This window comes from Coptis chinensis, chromosome 3 (genome assembly GCF_015680905.1).
Source record: "Coptis chinensis isolate HL-2020 chromosome 3, ASM1568090v1, whole genome shotgun sequence".
NCBI lineage: Eukaryota > Viridiplantae > Streptophyta > Magnoliopsida > Ranunculales > Ranunculaceae > Coptis > Coptis chinensis.
Window position 1 is genome coordinate 117,974,050 of NC_141458.1, and position 21,040 is coordinate 117,995,089.

General features: G+C 36.4%; 3 protein-coding genes and 1 long non-coding RNA gene across 10 annotated transcripts; 3 read left to right on the top strand and 1 right to left on the bottom strand.

The window, feature by feature from the left end:
* Window positions 1-1,241: 1,241 nt before the first annotated feature.
* Window positions 1,242-7,003, top strand: LOC147513552 (uncharacterized). Of its 7 annotated transcripts, none has more exons than XR_015215506.1 (7): window positions 1,242-1,653; window positions 3,984-4,453; window positions 5,017-5,172; window positions 5,264-5,383; window positions 5,474-6,040; window positions 6,192-6,316; window positions 6,429-7,003. It is a non-coding gene; the product is annotated as an uncharacterized LOC147513552 (long non-coding RNA). The 7 variants fall into 7 exon arrangements; XR_015215507.1 differs by lacking the exon at window positions 1,242-1,653 and adding an exon at window positions 2,762-3,859; XR_015215509.1 differs by lacking the exon at window positions 1,242-1,653 and adding an exon at window positions 2,762-3,851 and having other exon boundaries at window positions 6,436-7,003.
* Window positions 7,004-7,044: 41 nt separating this feature from the next.
* On the bottom strand, window positions 7,045-8,249 carry LOC147513553 (Calcium-dependent lipid-binding (CaLB domain) family protein). Its single transcript, XM_086596643.1, has 5 exons — window positions 8,183-8,249; window positions 8,026-8,091; window positions 7,774-7,912; window positions 7,361-7,493; window positions 7,045-7,212 (listed from the first exon to the last, which is right to left on the bottom strand). Exons 1-5 carry the CDS (start codon window positions 8,247-8,249, stop codon window positions 7,051-7,053), a joined length of 567 nt encoding a protein of 188 aa, XP_086452769.1. The 3' UTR covers window positions 7,045-7,050.
* Window positions 8,250-8,548: 299 nt separating this feature from the next.
* LOC147513554 (GMP synthase (glutamine-hydrolyzing), putative / glutamine amidotransferase) lies at window positions 8,549-12,474 on the top strand. The gene is made up of 6 exons (XM_086596644.1): window positions 8,549-9,187; window positions 9,356-9,606; window positions 9,739-10,114; window positions 10,243-10,374; window positions 10,462-10,637; window positions 11,838-12,474. The coding sequence occupies exons 1-6, from the start codon at window positions 8,633-8,635 to the stop codon at window positions 11,959-11,961; spliced, it is 1,614 nt and encodes a 537-aa protein (XP_086452770.1). The 5' UTR covers window positions 8,549-8,632; the 3' UTR covers window positions 11,962-12,474.
* Window positions 12,475-14,212: 1,738 nt separating this feature from the next.
* Window positions 14,213-15,645, top strand: LOC147513555 (2-oxoglutarate (2OG) and Fe(II)-dependent oxygenase superfamily protein). The gene is made up of 2 exons (XM_086596645.1): window positions 14,213-14,698; window positions 14,817-15,645. Exons 1-2 carry the CDS (start codon window positions 14,343-14,345, stop codon window positions 15,418-15,420), a joined length of 960 nt encoding a protein of 319 aa, XP_086452771.1. The 5' UTR covers window positions 14,213-14,342; the 3' UTR covers window positions 15,421-15,645.
* Window positions 15,646-21,040: the final 5,395 nt, after the last annotated feature.

The window sequence follows — 21,040 nt, forward strand, 5'->3', positions numbered from 1 at the left end:
TCCGGATGCAGGTAATATGGTAGGTAGTTTGGTCGGAAGGTGGCTAGAGAGTCATGTGGAGTTGCAAAAAAGAATTGGTAGTATTACTACGTGATATAAACATATGTTCGTAACATTATTAGGTCGTGAATCAAACGTGCATCCCAGTATCTCCCCTTCTTCTCATTGACTTTGAGAAAAAAATATGTTATGGAACAAAGTTCAAATATTAGTTGTTTGGATCACAGAGAGTAGAAACTTTAACATGTACAACTGAAAATATTCCCACAAATATTATCAAAAATGTTATGGAACAAAGTGGAAGTTGATAGTCTTGATACTTTCTATCGAAAAAAAAAAAAAAGATAGTCTTGATACTCTTTTGGGCCCATTGCTGCTGGACAATGTCTATCTTTAGCCCTGGTAGACTCTTCCTTAATAGTTCGACTAGCCGGACTTGTGGCCATTTTGTTAACACTTTTATCCAAGAGAACAAACAATTGGGCTGAAAACCCAATTTTCCAAATATTTTCGCCCCAAGTTCACTTTCAAATTTAATTACGGATTCAACAATGTAAATTAAAATTTTTCTATGTAAAATATTATATAATAAATTTACATAGATAAAGAAAACTATATAATTTTATATTATCATTTGTATAAATACAAATTTACATATAAAATGATGTCATCCTGATTTGTTTTTGAGTCGAAGTTATTAATGAAATTTTGTGTTTGAGCTGAAATTATAAGTAAAAATTGATGAGACATCAGCTTAATTTTCTTTAAATTCGAAATTAAAATTTAGAGTGGATTTGGAACGAAATTATTATTGGGCTTTGTCTTTTGACCCGTAGTCATTGCTATTAATGAAGTAATGAGTAATGACAGCTATTATAATGGGCTTCATGGATTTAAATAAATGGGAGTTTTATGGGTCTCGTTTGTTCAATTTTCCTTGGTAGGAATGTTTAGTAACGAAATCTGAATTTCATCAAATCTTGGACATGAGCCGAATTTTATCTTATTCTGGTCAAAATAATTGGAGCATACGTAATGTTTGTTTGTTTGTTTTTTTTTTTTTTTGTGCTTATAACGTAAACGATCGATTTTCAAATATTTGATGGCTGTCATACTTCATTAGAAAAAAACAAAAATAAAAAATCCTTAATCAAGTGAGCGAAGTGAACGTTTTTGAGGGGTGGGGGTACCTGGGACAAAAAGTGTTTGATAGATTTTTGTCTGTCTGTCCTCACCTATCCCTCTCTCTCTCAACCAAACCCTAACCCCTCCTTCTCTCTCCCCACCCACAAACCCATCTCTCCTTCTCTCTTCTCCACTCTCCGCTCACGCCCCACTGCTTAGCAGTTATTTAGTCAAGTGGGCGGAGCGAAAGTTCTGGGCCGAGAGAGAGGTATGTGGCCAAAAATGTCGTTAGGTTGGTTTCTGTATGTCTGTCCTCTATTCTCTCTGCCAAAACTCTCCTCTCTCCTCTCTCAAGTCTTCAACTCCTCTAACTCTCTCGTTCTCTCTGCCAAAAATCTAAAATAAACTCTGAAGCTTCGTAAGAAAGGGAAACAGGTAACGAGATTGTGTGCATTGGAGGCAATGAAAGTGGCGATGTAAAGACACAATCAAGGCTCTTTCTTGAGTTTTAGTTCCATTAATACGAGGGTTAGTTCTTTTTCCCCTTTTCTTTCATTTAAATTATAATCCTGCTTAAATTTACTTTGTATTAATTGTTGAATTTTCCTTATTAGTTTTATTGTAGTTTAGAATCCACAATTGATTGAATCTCAAGAAATTTGTTTGCTAAAGGTTCGAACTTCAGTCCCCATTTTAAACTTCGAACTTGATATAAGAAAAAATAACCTAATTTGTTTCCGTGCGAATCCTAACTTTGGGATTTTTTTTTGTAAACTTTCCCCACAATAGGCCAATCTTCAAATTACATACCTCTTCTGTGTGAAAATCTCAATACAGTTTTGTCTTAGGGTATTGTAAGTGTCCAGTAGCTAGAGTGGTGCTAGTGGTTGTACAATAAGGTTGAAACAAAAACTATCATACACTTAAATTTAACCTAATCAACTTCATTGTCCATTTAACTAATCTTTTAACTCTTTTTCCTTAAAAGTTCAATGGGGTTCTACCTTAAAATGCTATTCTATGTTATTTTAAGTAAATCGGCGAGGTGGTGTTATTCACCTTGAAGGATGTGCTTGTTTATTTGGAACTGGGTGAGTGAATTTGTCGAATAACCATAGCATACGTAGGGGCTCTGCTCACGCCCTCACTGCATTGCAGTATACTAATTATATAAATTTATAATGGAACACATAAAGCAGTGCAATCCTAATACAGTACGTTGATTATTGGCAGGTTGCATAATCTATCGAGTTTGTCTACCCCGTGGATATCCTCGTAGGGACAAAATCCGAGACCGTTGGATATCTCTCTATGAGGATATCCTTATAGAGAGAGAATGTGAATTTGTTTTTGATTTTCGGACTGTTGGATCACACATCCAACGGTCTCGGAGCCCTCCTCTCTATGAGGATATTCAGGACTTATCTAAAATACTTTAATAATTGCGCCCCTCATCTACAGTCAAGCAATAGTGAAATATTGTTTTTTTTTTTTATGTATCTCTTCGTCTCTTTGACACTTTTTATGACATTTTTGCCCCTGTACTTTCTGGACTATTTTATTTTACGAATTCACCGACTCCGATTTTAGTTTCTCATTCTCCTTCTCTAGTCTCATTTAACTTCCCCAATTTTAGTTAGGGGTTGTTTGGTTTTTTTAGTTTCAACATTTAGCACATCTAAAACTTAAGTTTTAGCAGCAACATAAATTGTTGTTTATTTTTCTAAATGGTTTAAGTGTTCAACAACCAAATTGGATTTCAGCGTTCCGCACTAAAGTTGCTCCTGAATGCTGAATTGAAGTGGATGAAAGTGGTGAGTACCAGTCTTACCCTTTGTTTCATTGCTCATCTTCATGCTCTAGCCTCCAAACTTGCGATCCAGGAAAAACCCATCCAATATTTTCATTTTCAAATCATACTCGAGAGTGAGAGAGATAAGAGAGAGAACTTCTTTGATAGCCGATGGAGAGAAGAGGGAGAGATTGAAGAGAAGAAAAGGAGGATTTTTTTTTTGAAGGAGCTAGTTATCGAAACTGATTGGGAATAGGTTGAGGACGATGTGTATTACCCAACTTTTAAAAGATTTGATGTGGTGGTACAAAGTCTAGACAAAAGTAAATGTGTTGTTTGGTATTCTGTTACAACAAACTTATAAAATCCCATTTGTTTTCCTCATTTTACACAATCAAAGTAAAAGTAAAACAAGAAAACAATCCCATCACATCTATTTGATCATGATCACAAGCTCATGCACCCAAGGTGAATCATGTTGAAAATTATGTGGAGTGAAGTTTATAGCATCAATAAATTTGTGTTCAAAATTGATAACAGGGGTAAAATTGTTCAAAAGATTTATATTCAGCATTCAAAGTCAGGTCATTCTGACAGAAAACAAACATGTTTTTCAGAGTTCAGCAGTGGGCTATTTAGCATTTAACATTCAGCATTCAAAGGCTTTAAAAAAACAAACCACCCCTTAATCTCCTTCCCTAGTCTCATTTAACTTCATTGACAATTAAAAGGACTCTATATACTAATAAATATACGAACCTGAAACCTGCATCGACCAGACAAAACCACGTTTTGCAAAACATACAGTGAAGGGAGTTGTTTCGTTGGTTCAACTGGATGTGGTTTTCTTGGGATTGTTGGACTTCTTTCTCTAATCCATTTCGACAGATGCTTCATCTCTATTTAAAGCCGCTTTGATATGCACCCCATCCATGTATGTAGGTTTGTGTTAAATTAATTTAATTTGTTGATACGTCTTTCATTTTCCAGTGAATTAGCCGATATCATACCTGATGAAAGCTTCATCCAATAATTTTAATTTTGTTAATACATCTTTCATTTGCAGTGAATGTGCCGATTGTTAAATTGAAGCTATACCCGGTTGTTCATTTTGAGGAGTACTGTCCCACGTCAGTTAAATTTGGAAATATATATGTATACAATGGCTGCTAATTCGTACGACGAAATTGGTATAGAGAGCGTCAGATGATGTCCGAGGAGCAACGAGAAATTCAGAGGGAACATTGGCGTTCGCGATACAGAGAACGCATACTAAATATGAGTGATGAACAGATTGCCGCTGACAGAAATACTCAGTTGGAACAACGGCGAATTGGTATAGAGAGTGTCGCAAGATGATGTCCGAGGAGCAACCAGAAATGCAGAGGGAACGTTACGAAATATGAGTGATGAACAAATTGCATCTTCCAGGAACGTGTGAGGAATCGGGCTAGAGCACGTCGATCATCTTTGACTGGTGCTGAAAATTTGACTTCAGAGCATACAATACAAGCTTGCTAGCATCCCTTAATTCAGGTGCTGAAAATTTGACTTCAGAGCATACAAGCTTGCTAGCATCCCTTAATTTAGGTGTATATACTGTTATATAATTTTTGTGTAAACACTTAATTATTTGATCCCTGCTTTTATTCAAGTACTCATATACCTCAGCATGTCTCCCCTTCCATTGACAATATAATTGGCAAAGATCCCACTCTTCAATGCATTCTTCGTTTTGAAACCGATACGCAATTGTCTTCGGGGCGTGCAAGCTCACTAACATCTGATCATTCATATATGTACGTACTGTTATATTATTGTTTTCTATACAATTATTTGTTAGTTCCTTGAGCTTACTCGCATACACTTACCTTACCATGTCTTGCAAGTCAGCGTGTCCCCGATTCCATCAATAACGAATTTAGCCAAGATCCAATTCCTCCTTCTATTTTGCATCATAGTTCTTCACTTGGCCTTGGTCAGCCATCTACACTTACTACATAACTGCATATTTCTTCTTCTTTGCATCACCATGGAATTCATATTTATTCGTCTTTGTTTAATTAATTATAATTGTTTTATTTATTTTATTTTTTTAGACAAACAATCGACTACAGAAAACTTAGATACATCTCATCTTTTTAGCATTTTGCAACGACATTTGGAGTCGGAAGTATCTAGGATTGGAGGTCACCTTTACACTCCTGTTTTGGATATTAGCCAAGGTTCTATGAATGTTATGTTTAATAATACAGGTGTGTTGGCTCTTTGTATTCTTGTCTACACATCAAATATGATTCATGTCAATTTTGCGATTGATTTGATCTTATTGCATTCTTACATTAGTAGTCTCCACTCCCGTTTGCGGGTTCCAAAATTTGAATTCAAGTAACTTCGGAGATTGGAACCTATATGAGGAAGGTCATGAGAATGAAGACCCTGATCAGTACCTATCTACTCTTGCAGGTTTTTCTTTACCTCTTTATGTCTTTACTGTATGTTCTATATATTTATTGATATTGGGTTTTCCAAGCTCATTTAATTATACCATCACAGATGATCCCCCAGTTGTTCAATCTGGTATATCAAACCGGTCGAAACGACTATCCAATAGGCAACGATCATTTCACAACTGTGCTAGAGACTTTACCGACTCGCCTCCTCTTCAGCGTATGCATTTAGGCAGGATGCGTACGTGCATCCATTGTCAGGCAAAACTATACTCTCATGAATCACGAGAGTTCTGTTGTCTTAATGGACGTGTCAAATTAGCAGCAATTAGTTCATTTGTGTACTATTTTCATATGTAAATTTGGTTCAATGTTTGTAGTTGCTACTTCATTAACTGATTTATCATGACAATGTTTATAGTTGCCTCCAGCACTCATGACATGGTTGGGCTGGCTCATTTTTGGAGAAGCCGGTGTTTACTCTAAACGTTGGATTCCAAAAGCTATGGATGGATTTGAACTGCCACTGCAGTTTGGTATTTCAGTGCTGGTAGTTGCCTACCCATGTGCATTGGGTTCAGCTACCCCAACAGCTGTCATGATTTCCACATGAATAGGTGCTTCGCAGGGCGTTCTCATCAAGGGTAGAAATGCTCTTGAAAAAGCACACAAGGCAAGAAACTGTATCTAATATCTGTTAATAAACATTCAAAACTGTTATATGTAACTTTTTATATCTTCTATTTTGTCTTTGATTCTAAACACATTCTGTTGACTAAATGCATAGAAAGATGATTCATTGGATTTCAACACTCTGGCTTCAGGTGAAATGTGTTGTGTTTGAGAAGACTGGAACTCTTACACAGTAGAGAAGCCTTTGGTAGTTAGTACGATGCTGTTTTCAGACATGGCTATTCAAGAATTTTGTGACATGGTTGCTATTGTAGAGGTAGCCTCTGTTTCTAGCTACTCCTCTTATCATTACTTGCTTTGTAAGGGAAAGGGGAATAGTTGTTTTGGATTACCATTTATTTGTTTTTATTTTTCTTTAATTTTCAAAGCAAACAGTAAGCATCCTGTCGCAAAAGCTATAGTGGCACATGCTAAGAAGCTGCATCAGCAGTATAGGCATGTAAATGTAGTTAAAGACTTAGAGGTGTACCCAGGGTCTGGGGTGGGCGGCATGGTTGGTGAGAAAACGGTATTGGTTGGGAACGAAGAGACTCATGAAGGCTCACAACATCCCAGTGAACCCTGAGGTTCAGGAGTATATGTCAGATAGTGAGCAGCTTGCTCGCACTTGCGTGTTGGTTGCTGTGGATGGCATGGTTTCTGTATCATTTGCTGTGACAGATCCTGTAAAGCCAGAAACTGAGCGTGTAATTTCATTTCTTCAATCAATGACTGAAAACTGGAGTGGATGGTAATATGTCCACGCATATCTAGTATCTACACTACTTTAAAATCCGCGACTCTCTAAATATCTTAGTAGTTTTTTGTCTTGCATGATTTTGTTTTGACTATTTTACCCACTGTTTTTTAGTAGATAATCAAAATCTTACAAAAGACCAGCTTTAAGCAAAACGCACAACTGGCGTGCATCAATCTAGTTAATTTAATATCAGCATGGCTTACTCTCTAGGTTTTAAGCAACTTGTAAAATATTTGAGATCGGTGATTGTCCTAGTTTCGTTTGTTTATAGCCATAGAAGGAATGGATCTCTTGTAGAAATGGAAAATCCTCCATTGCGGGATTCGCAAGTAACTGAAAACTTTTTTACACATCGACCATGGTGGTTGGTTCTCCTCGTTGATGAAATCTCTGCTTTTTGTTTGCATTTCTACCTGCAACTTACAAGATTACGTGAGTAAATGAATATCAATGTTATAGCTTAAGCTATAAATCAGGTCACAAAATTGCCAATAAAAGAACGACCATATGGTAAGTGCAATAAATTTCATACTTGGGATATATTTCTAGTTTTCTACTTACATTTGAGATGAATTTGAGGCCGATTTTGATTTCTCCCTCATAAGTGTCATCGAGCACAACTTTGTATGGCGTTGCTTTCAATTCCATGAATCCTTTTTCGTTCCCTTCAGATATTATTCCTCCCAAATGAACTCTGCGCAAAAATGCCAAACGTATATATATAAAGTAATGAGCATGCTAAAAATGCATGGCCTAAACACAGAACAAGGATGTACGTGTTTGGTAGCAAGGCATATCTCATGACAAATCTTTCCCAAAATTATAATTATTTATTTATTTTTATGAAAATCTTATCTCTAATGATAAATGGGCTAAAGGCCGGTCTAATTAAGTCCAAATATTTAAGATAAAAATGCGAGAACAATGACAGTTAATATTGCCGATAGATAATGATTCTTTTAAGGAAACTGTACATAGTTTCTCCAATGAAATTCCCATCTGACAGTGTTTTCTCGTCCATGATTTTGAGCTTTAGGTGACTCCTATTTTGCCAATCGAAATCCGAAAACTTGAACATAAATTTCTCGTTCCAAGTAGCTTTCTTGTCTTTCCCTGCACTATCGAATTTCGTTACTATGGGATCATAGAAAATAATGCATGGTGGTTTTTCTTATATTGTTCTGAAAATTATAATAAATAATTTAAGTAAGTGGCGCACTATAAACCTGATGTAGTTTTGCTTTTAAATGCTTGGTCTCCACATTGTATGACCACATAATAGTTTGGTCTACCTGATAAAAGTCACAAAAGAGTTGAGATATAGATTCTATGCACACGTTAATATATGCCGATATTACAAAGGAAGGGAGGGAGAGAGAGTACCCAAATAGCTTTTCTTTTTAATTCCCTTTGCACTAACAAGAAGCACTTCAAGGATTCCTTCCTTCATGTTCACTACCATAGGCTATGGGTGAAGGTTGCCTGATGCTTGTGATTGGAATGCTAAGACAGGAGTTTCAAATAATGAAATGTACATAAAATTTAATCTGTATCGAAACGTTTTCGCTTTAATTGATTTTTGGTTTTTTTATGTTTCAATTAAGAGTAGTCATTTACCATGCAAGTTATGTTCGGTAAAATCCTACTGTGTTTGGGCCGGATCTAATACTGGGCCGACCCGATTGAACAACCCGGTCCAAACAAACCTAAAACCCTAAACCTTACACACTCCCTTCGCCACAGTGAAGTTTTCGAGATAAAACCTCAAAACTTTTTCATTACAACACAGAACGTTAAAAAAACCCAGCCTCAAATCTTGATTTCCAAGTTTCAATGGAACACCAAACTCGAAAATCAAACCTAGTCCTAATCCTTGACTACGGTTCACAATACACTCATCTCATAACGCGCCGTATCCGAAAACTTTCCATTTTCTCTCTCTGCATTTCAGGCACTTCATCACTCAAATCCATAACTGATTTAAACCCACGTGTCATCATCCTTTCTGGTGGCCCACACTCTGTTCATTCCGAAAACGCCCCTAGTTTCCCAGATGGGTTTGTTGAGTATGTTGAGAAGAATGGTGTGTTTGTTTTGGGTATTTGTTATGGACTACAATTGGTTGTGCAGAAACTTGGGGGTGAAGTTAAAGTTGGTGAGAGACAAGAGTATGGAAGAATGGAGATTGTTGTGGAGAAGAATGATAATGAGGCTGGGTTGTTTGGAATGAAGAGTGTTGGTGATACGCAGTGTGTCTGGATGAGTCATGGTGATGAAGTGGTCAATTTGCCGACTGGGTTTTCTGTCGTTGCGAGAAGTCAGCAGGGTTCTGTTGCTGCCATTGAGAATTCGATGAGGAAGTTTTATGGACTTCAGTATCACCCTGAGGTAATTTTATCTTTTTTTTTGGTACATTATTTGATTAAATGATTTGTGGTTTAGTAGTTATTACATGGAGTTTATTTGTAATGTTTCAGCCTTTTTTTTTTTTATAGTTATAGTAAGCATGTGAATAGTTTTATTAGAAATGGTTTTGATTCACAATGATCTTTGCAGGTCACACACTCACCAGAAGGAATGGAAACTCTGCAACATTTTCTTTTCAATGTTTGTGGAATAACTGCTGATTGGAAGATGGAAGATGTGATGGAAGAAGAAATTAAAGTGATTAATGAATTGGTTGCGCCAGAAGATCATGTCATTTGTGCATTATCTGGGGGTGTGGATTCAACAGTTGCAGCCACCCTTGTCCACAAGGCAATTGGAGATAGGCTTCACTGCATTTTTGTTGACAACGGTTTATTGAGGTGAGAGTGATAGTGCTCTTCTACAGAAAGCATTGATTAATTACTTTAAAAGATTACATTTGTTTTATTGTACTTTTCATACGCATTGGTACTGTGTTTGGTAATAGAGCTTATCGCCGACTTAAAATTTAGGTTCAAGGAGAGGGAGCGTGTCATGGGAACCTTTGAGAGGGACTTGCATTTACCTGTTACATGTGTTGATGCAACGGAGCAATTTCTCAGTAAGTTGAAAGGAATCGTAGATCCTGAGGCTAAAAGGAAGATAATTGGTAAGGAGTTCATCTGCATTTTTGATGAATTTGCACAAGAGTTGGAGCAGACAATAGGAAGGAAACCAGTCTACCTTGTTCAAGGTACGTTGTATCCCGACGTTATTGAATCATGCCCACCACCTGGCAGTGGAAGAAGCCATTCCCACACGATCAAGAGCCATCATAATGTTGGAGGGCTTCCAAAGGACATGAAATTAAAACTCATTGAACCTCTAAAGCTTCTCTTTAAGGATGAGGTTTGGCATCCATTGCTCTCCAGACACATTTTTTCATGTATCTGAATTATTTTCTGTTAATATCTGTTATCATTTTTCTTTGTTGTGCTTAACATATTTGTAAGTATTGTTGGTGATTTTTCTTTTAGGTGCGGGAATTGGGTAAGATTTTGAATGTTCCCGAGGCATTTCTTAAGCGTCACCCATTTCCTGGGCCTGGCCTTGCTGTACGAGTGCTAGGGGATGTCACTCAAGGAAATGCACTGGATATATTGCGCCAGGTTTGGTTGTCGAGCTGTAGTACTGGAACTAAACATCATTTCACTAGGGCAGATTACTTGTATTTACATTGTCAAATGTGTTTCCAGGTTGATGAGATCTTCATTCAGTCAATCAAGGATGCTGGACTCTATGATTCTATATGGCAAGCATTTGCAGTGTTTTTGCCAATAAGATCAGTTGGTGTACAAGGTGATCAAAGAACACATTCTCATGTTGTTGCTCTCAGAGCTGTTACAAGCCAGGATGGAATGACAGCGGACTGGTGAGTTTGACCTTTGTTATGAACTAATCTTGTTTTATTTGGAGAGCTTTGAGCATATTCTTGTTTTTTTACTAGAAAATTATATGCTTCTCATTCTAGAGTTAGTTTTAATTAATATAGTCCTCAGTAGTTTGTTGTTGTATTTTCCCTTCCCATGAGTCATGACATCTTTAAGATTCCTTTTTTTTTTAATGAAATATTTTTATTATATATAAAAAATTACATAGGGGGAGGCAGAAAGCACGCTACAAATTGTGCCACTAGTCCCTTCTAAATAGCAAATCCAACCTTCCTAAAAAAAAATTCATTAGCACCCTGCAGTCATCACATTGTTGTGCATAAACCTTCTGCAATCTTTTGAGTATTTCAGAATGTGATGCTAAAAAGTCAAATGCGTCAAAGGCAAATGGGATAAAGCATTGTTGATTAACACTAATTTGTAGTTCATTGTTCGATTTTTTAAGAAACCAACTTAAAACATGAATCTAACTCCTCATAAAATGAGAATTCCTCCTTTCTATTGTAGGGAAATTCTAATTAAAACGGAAATCCTTCTCCTATTAAAATGGGAATCACTGAATTACACTTCTAAGTTAAGTCAACTTTTATAATGGGATCTCTCCCCTAATTAAAAATGGGTTTTTAAAGGACAATTAAAACGATTTGTTAATTAGAAAATTCAACTACCTCCCCCCCCCCCCCCCACACACACACACACAAACAACAACAACAACAACAAAACTAAGACATACGATTTTTTTAAATTCCACATCATCGCCTATTAAAACGGGAATTCCTTTCCCTATTGAAAACGTAAATTCTAGCAATTCAAACCAAATTAATACTGTAGTAGTGGTCTTCTTTTAAAAAGTGTGTTGTCCAGGCCTTGGTACGATTCATCAACTTGCCCACACTCTTTTGTTCACAACGGAACACCTTATTCATCTTTCATTAGAAAAATGCCTTAGAGTCATTTCATTCTATTTGACGTTTTTGAAATCTATCCTTTCTTATATCGATACAAAGGATTCGCTTGTAGAGGAAAAGCTATCAAATACAAAAGCATGATGGCCTAGATCACCAGATGTGGGGTTGCAAAACAGATCATTAACTTGAGAAGTTTACATTCTAAGAACCAATCAGATAAGAATTGCCAAATGTGCAATGAACTTTATTAATGATTGGGTCCATGCTTTTCAGGTACAATTTCGAGCACAAGTTCCTTGATGACGTGGCACGAAAGATCTGTAACAGTGTCAGGGGTGTGAATCGAGTCGTTCAAGACATTACATCAAAGCCTCCGTCAACAATTGAGTGGGAATGATACTATCTTTGTTGGATGGACTATTAGATGATGTTGAATTTATGACACAAAGTCCGTGGATTAGCTAAGTTCAGGTATCTGGAGTTGGAGTTTACATCAGCATAACTGGAGCCTGTTGGAGACCTCTCTGCCTTTTCAAAGTGTCATGTCTCGGTCTGACTATGATCTTTCTTAGCAAAGGAAACTACTGGAATTCGCAGTGTGCTGAATTTCGATTAATCTTGATATCATGCTCATTATAGCCCTAATCAGGTAAGATTCTTTGGAGGGATGGGCAGTTATATACTGTTCTTCAACATTTCAGGTCCCTATGATATGTATAGAAAAATATGTCTTTTTTGTTTTCATTGCTAGTTTTTTGAAGGAAAGAATATTAGCTATGTTTGCACTTGATTTAAAATGTTGGAGCCCTTAATTTTTTTTGGTTGTCAAACTATTAATGCAATGTGTTATTGTATTTTTTATTACCTTTTACCATCAAAATGTTGGAATAAATGTAGTTATATTCTAGTTGTTTTTGCTTTGATAATGACATTAAAAGTATTTGTGAAAGACGGGATTCCTTATTACGATCATCTATTTTTATTTTATTTACAAGTTACATTCTTCAGAAGGTGGCAAAAGGAGTGAATTTTACTATTATGTGTATGGATAGAATGTTATGTTCCGAGATATAGTGATTGGAGCAACCCTAAACAAAGTAAGGCTCTGTATCATCTGTTTGATGCCGACCTAGGCACATTTAGGTTTTTAGAGACTTGGTATTCCATTGGGAGGTACTTAACTGGGGATTAATTAGTCCTTAGTGTTCTTTCTTGAGGGTGTACTGTATCTTGTTCTCTTGTGCTATTAGCCTGTTATAGACTTATAGGTGAGGTTCTCACTCGCTATATAGCACCTTTGTATTATGTATAGTTTTGATATATTCCAATAAAATTCACTTATAAAAAATAAACATTTAGGTTTTTAGAGCAAGGATTGGAATTCTCCAATCTTGATAGTCAACAATCAACAAGTTCTGTAGGTTGTTAATGCACAAGCATGTCTGTTGATAACACTCTCTTCCCTACTAAATAAATAAATATCAATATGCAAAATCAATTTCCACATACAGCCATATTGTGTATGGTTTCCTTGTAAGCATGTATTTTGTCCTTCTGATGGTGTGGAACATTGTGTTCTTGGGCTTCAGTGTGTGACTTGGCTGCTAGGTAGTCATATAGTTGATGGGGTTCTTTGCCCTTTCTCTTAGTAGATAAAATAATTACTAGTCAACACTTCCTGAAGAATCCTAGCTCTAAAATCTATAGATAACAGAATTTAACAAAGCCTGACGACCAGCACATATCCATCATTCCTGCCTGGTGCTGCGTCATTTACCTGCAATAAAAATAAAGGCCCTTCCTTCATTGACTTACACCGATAAATAACTAAAGTTTGTTCTTGTGCCAGTCTTCACAGTTACTGTATGTTTTGATGAAACCATATAAAATTGTGGATGAACTTGTCCTTTCCCTTATTATGTATGGCCAAGTAATGGAAAACAAATTGTTAAGTTGGATATTTATGTATTATAAAAAGGATATATATATATATATATATATATATACTAGAAAGTAGGCCTGGGCATATCCACCGGCTCTTTTGAAAACATGTTCAACAATCATAACTATATACATATAGAAATTTTCTAACAAATTGTGATTCCCGTTTTAGTCGCTAACCTATTGTAATTTTATAACAAATCGTTTTAATTAAGTTTTAAAAACCCGTTTTAATTTTCTAACAAATTGTTTTAATTAAGTTTTATAAACCCATTTTTTAACCCCGTTTTAATAGTTGACTTAATTTAGAAATATGATTTCCGTTTTAATAGGAGAATGATTTTCGTTTTAATTAGATATGCTATATTTTTCCTTTTCAATAAGGAAGGAATTCTCGTTTTAGTGTTAGAATTTCTTTTTTCTAATAGAGGAGGAATTTTTGTTTTAATAGGAAATTGATTCCCGTTTTAATTAGAAGTGTCTAATAAATAGGAATGGAATTCCCATTTCAATAGGAGATGATGATGTGGAATTTTAATAAAGCTCGAAAAATACTATTTGTGGTAGTTTTAATATATATATATATATATATAATGTATGCCTCTCTATGTATATAGGTGTCTTGACCTGGATTATACTTGGCATCACATCTAAGGTTTAAACTTGTTAATTTTGTTATCATCATTAATAAACAGTTGAAATGTTTATAAAATATGCAAATATTTATGTTCCTCTCTCTCTGCCCACCTTTTTCTCTCTCTGTATCTATCTATCTATCTGCCTATTTAACAGCCCATTCCAACTGAACAAACCAACGGGTTTCTAATTTTTCATAACATGTCTGAGTCTCAGACATCTATTGAACTTCCTATGTTAGACATCTCTCAGCCGTTGCACCAATCTTCTTTGGCATCTCTTAGTGAAGCCTGCCAGGAATGGGGATTCTTCCACATCACCAATCATGGTATCTCAAAAGATCTTTTAAGAAATATTTATACGCTTTCAAACCAACTATTTAGTCTTCCAGCAGATGACAAACTTAAGCTTGGCCCATTATCATCTATTAAAACTTACACTCCACATTTCATTGCGTCACCTTTCTTTGAGAGCTTGCGTGTGTCTGGACCAAACTTCTATGACTCTGCTAAGAGTTCCACTGACGTCCTCTTCAACCCACCAAATTCTGAATTCAGGTAGTGTTTTATTTACTAGTTACCCTTTATTCTTTGTGTTTGTTGTTCTCCTGTGTGTTGTCAACTTACCTACCTTTGCAAGTTTTTCTTTTGCTTGCTTCTTGTATTGCTCTCATAGTGATATACTGCAAGAGTATGGGAACAAGATGGAGGACATATCCAGGAGAATATTGGAGATGGTTTTGATGTGTTTGGGAGATGGTTTTGGGCCGTACTTCCTATCTGAGTTTACAAATTGTCATGGATATCTGAGGATAATCAACTACTCCCCGCCTGACAGTGTGGAAGTTGAACGAGTTGAAGGGCTTGGAATGCATACAGACATGAGTTGCATCACAGTTCTGTACCAAGATGAGATTGGTGGACTCCAAGTGAGGTCGAAGGAAGGTAAGTGGATGGACATAAGTCCATGTGAGGGAACATTGGTGGTAAATATAGGTGATATGATGCAGGCTTGGAGTAATGGAAGACTAAGATCATCTGAACACCGCGTTGTTCTGAAGCATTATATAAACCGCTTTTCATTGGCTTTCTTCTGGTGTTTTGAGGATGATAAGGTTATATGTGCTCCCAATGAAGTGGTGGGAGAAGGAAACTCAAGGAACTACAAACCATTTGTTTGTTTGGATTATCTGAAATTTAGAGAGAGCAGTGAGATAGGGAAGTTTGAGAAAGTTGGATACACTGTCAAAGATTTCGCAGGGAGTGACCTTTTAGCGTGATTTCTGACAATTTAAATGTTCGTTTGTCTAATATTAGTACATAATATAGGGTTATTTGACATTGTTGTAAAACTGGAGTAATAACATTAACTGCAGAACGTTTTTAATTCTTCAATATGATTTCATGCACTTAAGGGTTGAGGTATGCATGTTTGATGTATGTTGGCTGTGAGCTGCTGGAATTGTAGAGAAATGAGTTTGTTAAAATTCTGATTTGATTTGGAAGTTGGTTGTTTGGAATGGATGGTTGCTTTCTTTCTTTCATTGCGGTTGAAGCGTTGAATTATATTATTCCCTTAGAGCATTCCCATTGCAAGTCCCTATGAGGGGAAATAGGGAACCCTTATTTAGCCAAAAACCCTTGCCTAATGCAAGAGTGATAATGAGGGTAGCTTGTAACTTAGTGACAACGAGGGCAGTACTTGCTATCGAGATTGTTACTGAGCTGTGAGTTTCGGACGGAACTTTTTATTCCGTCTTGTGTGTTTTTTTAAAATTTTTTACCTATTTTTTTTATTTTTTTGATTTTTAAAACTTTGGACGCAATATTTCATTCCTTTCGGTGCGTTTTTTCGATGTTTTACATTCAAACGAAATAAAACATTCCATCCGAAGTTTATCATCACCTTTGCATTGGGCAACAATTGGCAGCTTTTCACCAAAAAGGTAGCAACGAGGGGAATAGTTTTATGTGGAGGTGAAAAATTGTTGTTTGCATTGGGAATGCTCTTAGGATGTGTTTGACAACTAGGATTTTAGAATATATTTCCAAAAATTAAGAGTTATCCTGTTTTGCAACCTTTTTATGCATTGGAAGTCTGGAATATAATGGAAACCTCAAAACCCCCAAAATCAAGAAGGTGATTTAATGGGGCACTCATCAAATTGCATTGGGCAGCCTCTGGCCCAAGCCCGACAACTAAGTGCAACAACAATAGCTCAGTAAAACAATGGGAATTGAATCAACAATGGGAATTGAAGTTGGTGACTTCATCCAATTCGAGTCGTGTCCCGTTTGAGTATATACTTAAACTTGGTTGGGTTAATTAAACTTGATTGGGGTGGAAGATTGAGTTGATTAAACTTGATGATTTCAAACTTGATTTTTTGGAGTTTGAGTGGAAGATTGGGTTGATTAAACTTGAGTTCGAGTTTGTCCAAGCTTGATGAACTCGTTTCGAGTTTGGGTTGATTAAGTGGAAGTTGATTTTTAAAATGAACATCGTGACAAACAAACTAAATTTTTTAAGTCCAAACGACCCAGCCATGTCGCCCAAGAGAGTCCCCAAACGATCCCGCCATGTCGTCCTGGAGATTGCCCAAACGACCCCGCCATATCGTCTAGGTAAAAACCAAGAGTTTTGTCTCAAACAACACGCGCAGACCACTTGAGTGTACACTCAAACTACATGGTGAGGTCGTTTGAGTGTCCGCTCAAACTACATGGCGAAATCACTTGAGTGTACATTCAAACTACATTGCGAGATCGTTTGAGTGTACACTCAAACTACATGGTGAGGTCGTTTGAGTACACACTCAAACGACCTAAGGATTTCGTTATGGCGAGACCGGTTGGATTGGTTGTTGGGCCTGAGCTTTGATGACAAATTTGTAATATGACAAACTTGTAATATATATATATATATATACCAATTGTTATATACTAGAAAGTAGACCTTTGCATACGCACCGGCTCTTTTAAAAATTTGCTCAACAATCATAACAAATCGTGATTCCTATTTTCGTCGCTAACCTATTTTAATTTCCTAACAAATTATTTTAATCAAGTCTTAAAAACTCGTTTTAATTTCTTAACAAATTGTTTTAATTAAGTTTTAAAAACTTGTGTTTTTTAATTGGGGGAGGAATCCCATTTTAATTTGGAAATAAAGAGTTTTTATGCTACTATTTGAGTTTTGGTTTTAAAAAGAAAGGAGATTCCCGTTTGAAGTTGGATTCTAAATGGAAAAGAGTTTCCCGTTTTAAGTTAACTATTAAGTTGATGACGTGGAATTTTAATAAAGCTCGAAAAATACTCTTTTGTGGGAGCTTTAATATTAAGATATAGATATATACGGTTTATGCAATTATGTTTTAGTAGCAAAAAGAATAAGTTTAGGGTATATATATATTTTAGGAGATGGCCCAATCCAATTTGATGAGTGCCCAATACAAGACCCATTAAGAATAAGTTTTTATAGGGGGCAAAAACGTGAGATTTCAATTCCATATATTCAAGAATTTTAAATGTTTAAAATTATAAATCCTTCAATTATATTTTCAATTCCAATTCCAAAAGAAAACTTTGAAATAGACCCCTTACCAGCATGTTGTTTTTTCTTCTCTATTATTAGTTGGTAGCATAACGAATGCTCTTCCACGTGCTTTTGAAATATGTAAAATGTATTTATCGGTAATTAATCATTGTTAAAGAGGTCATTACGACTACAGGAATCCATTGATTATTTGATTATATGACTGACAGCTCCTTGATCAGTTGCCTGTTAATGCACAATAGTTTAATTTTGCTTATCACCATGTGGGTATTTGTATAAGAGGTCAAAAACATAGACAGTGCAAATGCTACTAAATAAAGCTAGTGTACATATTACTAAATGGATTTCCGTTGTAGTTGCTTTGAAGAATACAATAAAGCTTCCTTATTTTGGCAACTTGTTAGTGATCCACCATAGCTAGTGTACATATTACTAAATAGAATGGTCCCAACTCCCTACTGATAATCAACTTGTATTTTTCTATAATTTTTTTCAGTTTTGTTGGTTCAAATTTTAATATTATTTCGTCTATTGCCTTAATGCATGTATGAAAACAGTGTTCAGTCATTTGAATAAACTCAACTTGCTGGATTCCTGTTGGACTTTACCGTCTGAAGTGCAATGTGAACTCCTGCTACGATTAGTTGCACTAGTAAATTACTTTAATTCAGTCAAAGGTAACAACACAACCTCTCATCGTCCAAGTTATTTACGATAGTTACATCATATTTACGCAAGTATCATGGCGAGACGTGCTCTTTTTCTAGCGTTACCTTTTGCATGATGGCCAATACCTGCGGGAGAAGGAAGTGACAGATTTTCAACATTTTTGACAAAACATTGATGTGCCCTTAAGTATTGAGTGGCCCGCTGGTCATGAAATAGGCCCTAAAGCGTTGGGCCTTCCCCTGGTTGTCAGTCGACGGTTTAAGCATTTTTAGATAAGTTCATCAGGAGGAAAATGAGCTGTGGGTGTAACTTTTAAATTTCTATAACAAAAAAACTAAGTGGTCTAACTTTTAGGACTAGTAAAATAGTAATCTATAATTTTTGTTACTGAAAACCAAACTAACTAGAGAAAGCCGGATAAGACTAACTCAAGGAGCATAAATTCACATTTTTATTTCATTTTTTATTTTATTTTTTTTATTTTTTAAGTCCTCATTTGTACTGCAAGTTTATGCCAATGCCTTTCACGTAGATATCAAATCCAGCCTGTAGGTTTCAATAAATACCTCACCATCTAAGGACCTCTTTCCTAGACCCTTTAAAAGTTTGTAGTCAAAGAACAAGTGTCAATGGTGTATGTTTCGACCCCCACCTACGTGGCGAACGTCCATTGGTAGGAGTCTCTATTTTATTCATTTAATCGACAGGGCTAAAGCCCAATTTGCAATACTGTGGATCAATGTACAGGCCATTAACTCATGTGTCTAAGGTCAACCTTAGCCACATGGCTTGCCACTAATGTGTACATTGATTTATGTCCGTGATTCATTTCTTATCAAAGAGATAATTATCGGTTGAGAGTTATATTCTATCACAATGACTCAAGCTACAAGAATACTTGAGCTACAAGGATTCTCTACTCTACCTAGATAAATACAAATCTATTTTTCATTCGTAACTAGGTTCTTGAGACTTGATCCCATCGATAATTTGGGTAATGTGCAACCGCAAGGTACAAACCTCATCATTCCCCCGATCACCATCATTTTTCTAATTACTTTTCTACGTTCTTCGTCTTTTTCATCAACACTTGGTGTTTTGATCATATTTGGTCGAAACATAATTGGCGCCGTCTGCGGCTCTTATGCAAAACCGACGATCACGTTCTACAAAAGTTATGACGAATACTCGACGAGCCTAAGTTCTTGATGCATTTACTGACGATCATCGCGAATGTGCGGTTCCAGGTCAACTTGGCGGTATCGCACTACTCCCTCCTATTCCTTTTAAACATCTGATTGCATACGACCCACGACTACCGGATTCCATCGATGCCAATTATTCAAAGACGGTTATTGCCTCGACGATTCTTTTCATCATCCGTTACTTGATAATGTCCGTCATATGTCTCGAGGCATTCTTGTATTGAAAATATTACACTGGCCTTGTTTCATGCTGTCAGACGTCTTACGCTTATTTCAAAGAAAGAGTAGTCAAAGTTTATACTTGTCGAATATCCGCTGCGCAAGTTTTTTCGCAACGTCTACGGATCGAGTCGCAGAATGGAAAAGTTACCTTAATTTACAACATTGTCTCGACACTCATATAATTAAAACGAGAGACAAACTTTGGTTTAAGCTAATGACTGATTTTCTTATTGATGATATTCCTATGTCGAAAGCATTACTAGATGAGGAAAAACGTCGATCTCTAATTGTCATTACCTCCGGGCGATGACTTGAAATATTTATCGGATATATCGACTACTTGCTAGATTTACACCGATAGTTAAGCATAATAAGTCCGCCTCCGGTCTTGTTTGTGTCATCTTGAAGCCGAATGAAGACATAATTGAGAGGTCTCTACATTGGGGATTTGATCGTCAAATAATATGGCCGAAGTCCGAACTGTCATTTGTGGTATACGCACAACTCTTCAGCTGGGGGCGACTAAGTTACGATTAATTATTCTAAACTAGTCGTTAGCCAATTTGAATGATAATATGCGGCTCGCAATGATAGAATGGACGTTTATTTAGACTTCGTTCAACGAATTGCATGAAATTTTACATCTATCATTACTGTACAGTATCCGTGTTATGATGTAAGGCATCCTGATTCTATCGCATACTTATCCGTGGAAAATCAAGTCGTCACTGTTATGACAACACTGGATTAACCACTTATGCTGTAAGATGATTCCAACGAGCTTGACACTGATAATGTCTCGGTATCTACCAACGACGATCATGCAGCTGACGATGCTCAGGAATTCCTGATGACTAAAAAACTCTATCACAGGAGCACAAGTCTCAATCCTATCCTTTGTTGTTTGGGCAGAACGAACAATTTACTAGGCCTCGAAGGAATTCATTCAGGACTATGTGAACACCACTCCCGGGGGCGAAGTCTCGCTCACATAGCAATGACCCAATGGTATTGGTGGCCATACATGCCAAAGGATGTTAAGCGTTTGTCCGAGAAGTGTGTGCCTTGTCAAACACATGATATATGATATGGGTCAACTTCCCGCGACGAAGCATCATCCAATCCATAAACCTTGGTCATTTGCGAAATGGGGCTTTGACATTGTTAGTTTATTTTCGACAGCCCCTGACAGTGTTCGTTTCTTGCTCGTCGCAACAAGTTATTTTACTAAGTGAGCGGACAAAATTA

Coding starts and splice junctions, on each gene's coding strand:
- LOC147513553 (XM_086596643.1), bottom strand. CDS start 8,249: ATGAAGGAAGGAATCCTTGAAGTGCTTCTTGTTAGTGCAAAGGGAATT. Junction 8,092..8,182: donor TAAAAAGAAAAGCTATTTGG/GTACTCTCTCTC, acceptor GACTTTTATCAG/GTAGACCAAACTATTATGTG. Junction 7,913..8,025: donor TAAAAGCAAAACTACATCAG/GTTTATAGTGCG, acceptor TCGATAGTGCAG/GGAAAGACAAGAAAGCTACT.
- LOC147513554 (XM_086596644.1), top strand. CDS start 8,633: ATGGAACACCAAACTCGAAAATCAAACCTAGTCCTAATCCTTGACTAC. Junction 9,607..9,738: donor GTTGACAACGGTTTATTGAG/GTGAGAGTGATA, acceptor CTTAAAATTTAG/GTTCAAGGAGAGGGAGCGTG. Junction 10,638..11,837: donor GATGGAATGACAGCGGACTG/GTGAGTTTGACC, acceptor CATGCTTTTCAG/GTACAATTTCGAGCACAAGT.
- LOC147513555 (XM_086596645.1), top strand. CDS start 14,343: ATGTCTGAGTCTCAGACATCTATTGAACTTCCTATGTTAGACATCTCT. Junction 14,699..14,816: donor CCACCAAATTCTGAATTCAG/GTAGTGTTTTAT, acceptor TTGCTCTCATAG/TGATATACTGCAAGAGTATG.